The sequence below is a fragment of the Mixophyes fleayi genome, chromosome 4 (assembly GCF_038048845.1).
Source record: "Mixophyes fleayi isolate aMixFle1 chromosome 4, aMixFle1.hap1, whole genome shotgun sequence".
Lineage (NCBI taxonomy): Eukaryota > Metazoa > Chordata > Amphibia > Anura > Limnodynastidae > Mixophyes > Mixophyes fleayi.
This window is the reverse complement of record NC_134405.1, coordinates 227,638,865-227,644,864: the sequence shown is the minus strand read 5'-3', so window position 1 is coordinate 227,644,864 and position 6,000 is coordinate 227,638,865. Positions and strand designations below refer to the sequence as shown.

The following is a 6,000-nucleotide window of genomic DNA, read 5'->3' as shown; positions in this document are numbered from 1 at the left end:
AATCATACAATGCTAGTTAACGCATGTTCAGTGATGTCACAACAAGGTTAAGTCCTGGTTTTCATTAACAATTTGTATGAGGTTACTGTTGCCTGCAACACATTGTTTCTGTGTTTTGAAAGAGACTGACTGACAATAAGCAACTTGTTGCATGAGTCAAGAATTTAGATCATAGGGCAGATGATTTCTTCAAAAAAACAAAAAAAGAAACATGCAAGTGGAATGATATGCAAACAATAGTTTAAACTGAATATGTTAAAAACAATATATGACTTTGGCATTTGTTTGTAAATGTAACAAAATGTTTTTATAATTTCATTTTATATGCTGCAACTTTTTAATGTCTCATTAATCAATTAAGAACATGGTGTTTCATGTAAGCAGAAAGTTTGCAACTGCTTTTCTAAATTCCACAACCCTTTTTTCTTAAGTCTACAATGCTTAAGTGACACACCTCAAATTAAAAACCTCTTTTTTATTTGCGTATTACAGTGACTTGTGGAATATAAAGTTATTTTTTAGCCCCACAATAGGTGTGTAGAATGTTAGAGTAATTGAGTGAACACAAGGCTGCACAAAAGGACATCTGTAAAATAGGAGACTACAATATTAAATGCAAAGGATCAAAATCACATGAGAAAAAAAAAAGTCTTAATAGTCTGCAATGTAATAAATGAAATATCTTCTCTGATCTCTCTTTGCATGGCTTAGGAAGAGAAATGGTATGCAGAAGAACTGAAAAAGGAGTTGGAAAAGGTTCAAGAGCAACTGAAGCAAGTAATTCCTTTAAAATTGTTGAATTAGGCTCATAGAAGTATTTGTTTTTGTTTGTCGTGGGCAGTAACCTATATATATCTTATTGTGTAAGGCAACATGCAAAAGCATTATAGGATAGTAAAAGACACAAATGCTCAACTGACAAAACATCCATATTGTAAAACACATTTCCCCTACTCAGAAGGGCTTCACTGAGAAACACTGTTGCTACAGTTGAATCTGTCTTTGGCACCGTGGATGTGGTGTTGCAGAGCTGCAGGAAACATGACTGTAATGTTTCAGGGCTCTTCTGATGGGACCCAGCCTTGTGGTAGGCTATCTATTGTAGCAATTCGGTTCCTGTAGCCCAACCTCTAGTTCAGTAACTGAAAGGGGTATGGGTAATCCACATTGTCAGCTGTGTGCACTCCACTTTAGCACTGCAATAAATGTTTGTTTGACTGCTACTATTCTGGCATGTACGTTATTTGCCAGTTTGTGTTGTGTTCACAGTTAAATGTTTCCTCTACTTTCATATAGACTTCCATAACTTAGAATCATTTGTACACATTAAAGGACATGCAGATGTACCCTCCTTTAAATATCCTTTTGGCACAAATAACTTTAGATAGAGTGGGGTTGAGTAAATAAAACCTTGTTAAGGCATCATGAGCTAGTAAAACTACACTGTGCATATGTACCTTGTATATGGCAAGCATTGTGAGCGCCACACAGCACTATAACGGAGGACAAGAGCGTGGTGTATTCCTGCTATAGTACAAACCTGTCCCAGGCTAATAGCCTCTAATTAACCTACCAGTATGTTTTTGGAGTCTAGGAGGAAACCGGAGCACCCGGAGGAAACCCACGCAAACTCCACACAGATAAGGCCATGGTTGGGAATCAAACTCATGACCCCAGTGCTGTGAGGCAGAAGTGCTAGCCACTTTTCCACCGTGCGGCACACATCTGCATTGAAAAGCACGAGGGCATTTCCTAGGCTGTGGGGGCAGGGTACTTAACAAGATTGGTGTCTTTGCCACCCTAGTGGTCCCAGTATAATGGACCGGTGTCCCTAAAATGCTATTCCAGGGCTGCTAATCTTGTTTTTTAACCCAGCCTCCACAGTCCAGGAAAAGCTCTGTTGCTTTTCAGAGCTAGAGTTGGTAGCTTCAGGGGTTACACTCTGTTTTGTGTCCCCCTTTCCCATTCAGGAAGTATCCCTTTGCTGGCCATCCTTGGACTGGTTTCACTATAGCAGGATTACCCAACATTTATGGTCTCATAGCTATAGTGCAAACCAGCACAGATTGTTTTGCACCAGTTTTGATTAAGAGTTTTGGGAGGAGGCTATGTCACCCATTTGTTAAATTATTTTTTTTAATAATTATTTTAGCACAGGGCACTAAGGGGCATTTTCAATTCCGATCCCGATCCGCAGGATCGTGCCGGAACGCCCACGAACCTAATCCGCGGTACCACAATAACGTGGATTTTTGTTCGCAGCCCATAGGGCTGCGTACGAAAATCCGCGTTATTGCGGTACCGTATTACCGGCAGTACTGCGCATTTTCCGCGGTAACGCTCGTTACCGCGGATCGGAATTGAATATGCCCCTAACAGTCTCTGTCAGCATCTCCAATTGTTCATTGCATTTTAAGGCTTGACACTGAGGAAGTTTGATGGGACAGTCAAGAGATCTAAGATTGATAGCAAGGTAACGTGAAAAACTATAGCAGTACATAGGCCTTCCGATGGATGCGTTATATATATTTAAGCTTGTTAGGTAGGTGAGTGCATGGCATGGGAAAATATCGAACTCTATCCTTGTGCCATGGAGGGACCGTTGTGGAATTTTGAGGATAGTTAAACAAGGACACATCTGTAGGATATTCTTTTTTTTTTTTTCTTCTAAATGTAGAATGTGTAAGCTCTGTTAACAGGGTTTTTATTACACTACACAGAGTGGGGGAATAAATAAAAATCCTCCCACTATGGTATAACTGTATGCATCTTTTTTTATTTTTTATTTTTTTTAGAACTCTACACCAGATGGGATGACCACAGTAGCAGCTACAGGTAATTACCATCTATTCACCGAACATGCCTCTGTTTTGTAACCACAGCTAATGCCCTATGTTTTGGTTGAAATTGTGGGCTTATTTATAACTTGGGCTAAAACGATCATGCAGTAATATAAACAGACCATGTAATAAATTTTTTGTGGTATGCTAAGCACAAGTTAGTTTGCTATATGTACTATTTTATTTGTATTTACTGTTTTACTTATACTTTTGAGTATTGGTAGAGTTAAAGATATGATTTGTTTTGTAACTTGAACTTGTTTTTTTATTTTATTATGTTAATAAAACAACACAGACTTAAGTTTGTGACAATCCAAAGGTATAATGCGGCGAAAGCTTAACACTTACTATTTTGTATAAAACTCAGTATTACATTAGCTTGCCTAAACCTATATCAAATAGTCAGAGGCCAGTGGAACAGCTCCCCACTAATCGTTTAAAATATTAAAATCATTGCTTGGTTTGGCCATACCTTTGTAACAAATACAGTAGTGTCAGATATGGGAATTGTTTGTTTTCTTGAGCTAGAAATTAAATCTAAAACATCAATATTGGCTATATATAATGTTTAGCACAAGGAATTTTTAATGAAAAAGTAACTAAATTGCCTTTCCCTTACAGAACTTGAGTCTTTCGAACAACAACTAGAACAAGCCAGGACTGACATCTTTAATATTAAACAAATGAAGGACCTTTTTGAGCAGAAAGCAGCACAACTAGCTACTGAATTGGTTGGTAAGTGTTATTAGATGCTTATGACTATGGTAACCTCACCTCAACATTAAGTCCGAGTGTGGGATGCTGGGGATTGAATTGCTGCATGGTGTGGGAAAATTTGTAATGCTCTGGAGGAGGGATTACTTTGCTTACTGTTGCTTACCTAGTCTACAATTCTAGCAATGAAAGTGAAGGCTAAGGTGCTTGTTATTTGTTTAAAAAAAGTGCCAACTACAAATCCGTGTAAATTGGCACAGGTTGCCACATAAAAAAAAATAATAAAAATGATACAGTCGCTTCCTTTACATGCTTAAGATGGCAGTCCTTTCTTGAAGACACCTTTGGTGAATAGGTGTATAATCTGAAAATAAATTAAACACACAAGAAAATGTGCTTATCTGAATAATCTCTCTCTGAAGGAGAAGATTCTGGCCCTTCAGAAACAGGTAAAAGCTCTGTTCTCTCTCTGACAGGTTTCAATCCTCCATTGTATGCTTGAAAGTGGAGCTGTTATTGTTGCTTCTACTCCTGGGGATAAATGTATCAAGCTGAGAGTTTTCCGGCAGGTTTGAAAAGTGGTGATGTTGCCTATAGCAACCAATCAGATTCTAGCTATCATTTTGTAGAATCTACTAAAAATAAATGACAGCTAGAATCTGATTGTTTTTTTAAACCCGCTGGAAAACTCTCAGCTTGATACATTTACCCCCTGGACTTTCCAGCACAAGATTCTAGCCAGTTGGTCGAGTTCCAACCCACATTTGGAAACACAATTTTTCAGACTTTTGCCCTGGACTCATCAGTCTTTTCTGTGGTGGTTAAAGACACAAAATCTCAGCAAGAGCTGTCACTGGGACTAGACCTTTGTAACCACAGATGCCAGCCTGTATGGTGAGAGATGATGCTGGATCTCTGACTACAGGGACTTTGGTCCCAGGATTAGGCAAAGCTACTCATAAACATTCTTAAGGGGCAGACTCCTAATACGTTTATAAAGCCACCAAGGGAATACCAGGGAGTAAATGTATCAAGATGCGATTTTGCATCTCCAGTGATTTTCTTGGGCGAGTTTAAACGTATTAACCATCAATTTGATGTAAAATCGCCGGAGATGATTTTTTTCCCAAAATCACCGGTTTAAAATTCGCTTGCGGCCCCGATTTTTTTTTTTTTTTTTTTTTTTACCACTCTAGATATGCAAATATCCAAATGTATGAAGCTGCGATTTTGTAAACTCGTCCAAGTTTGAAGTCTAAATTGCCAGATACAACACGCTGCTTTCTATAGACGAAATTGCCAAAGACATCACATTTTTCCATTCATCCTTCCTTTAATTTCATGCAGTATGCCAGTACCATGTGCAGCAAAACAGCCCCACACCATGATGTTCCAAACTTCACTGTTGGTATGGTGTTTTTGTTGTGATGTGCAGTGTCACTTTTCCTCCAAACATGGTGTGTATTATGGCATCCAAAGAGTTCAGTTTTGCTCTCATCTGACCACATTATATTTTCCCAGTATTTCACAGGCTTGTCCAAATGTTGTACAGCAAACTACCTTCAACATGTTTTTTCTTCAACAAAGGAGTCTTGCGTGGTAAGCGTACATACAGGCCTTGGTGGTTGAGTGCATTACTTATTGTTTTCTTTGAAACAATTGTACCTGCTAATTCCAGGTCTTTCTGAAGCTCTCCAAAAGTGGTCCTTGGTTCCTGGACAACTCTTCTGATAATTTTTTTTCACTCCTCTGTCAGAAATCTTGTGAGGTGCACCTGGCTGTGGCCGGTTTATGGTCAAATGATGTTCTTTCCACTTCCGGATTATGGCCCCAACAGTGCTCACAGTTTAGAGATCCTTCTGTAACCAATGCCACCAGTATGTTTTGCAACAATAAGGTAGCAAAGGTCTTGAGAGCTCTTTCATGAGATGTTTCTTGTGTGACACCTTCGTAATGAGACACCTTTTTAAAGGCCATCAGTTGTGGCTGAACCAGCTGGCATGATTTATTTCTAATTACTGATAGATTTCATCTGGTGTCTTGGCTTTCCATGCCATTTTTGCACCTCCCTTCTTCATGTCTTCAATACTTTTTCCCTGTGGCATTTCACATTAATACACAAAACTTAAATTATGGACATCTATGGCTTGATTTCTTTGCATGTGTGGATTGCAAGGGTTGTTGCTGACTGATGTAAATTTCATTACAATAGCCACATTAAATATATATTTACTGAGAAAAATATTGATGTGTGCAATACTTATTTCACCAACTGTATGTAGACCGATTCTCATCCTTGCTTACAGCAGATAGTTTCCTTAATCTTTAAGACATGCACCGGAGATGATGAGCAAACAACAAAACAAAGAGTGGTCAGATGGATTCTAGCTACAATCCGTCAAACTGTACCTCAAAGGGAACACCAGTTCCATATTATAATGCAGCC

At 38.7% G+C, this 6,000-nt stretch overlaps 1 protein-coding gene across 3 annotated transcripts in view; it reads left to right on the top strand.

Moving 5' to 3' along the window:
- EEA1 (early endosome antigen 1) overlaps positions 1–6,000 on the top strand; it is a 107,008-nt gene that overhangs the window by 18,754 nt on the left and 82,254 nt on the right. For 2 of the 3 annotated variants that reach the window (XM_075209395.1, XM_075209394.1), the window contains 3 exons: positions 712–777; positions 2,796–2,835; positions 3,462–3,575. In XM_075209395.1, the coding sequence (XP_075065496.1) occupies positions 712–777; positions 2,796–2,835; positions 3,462–3,575 (220 nt within the window). The remainder of the gene's footprint in view (positions 1–711; positions 778–2,795; positions 2,836–3,461; positions 3,576–6,000) is intronic. The other variant, XM_075209396.1, reaches the window with a different exon arrangement.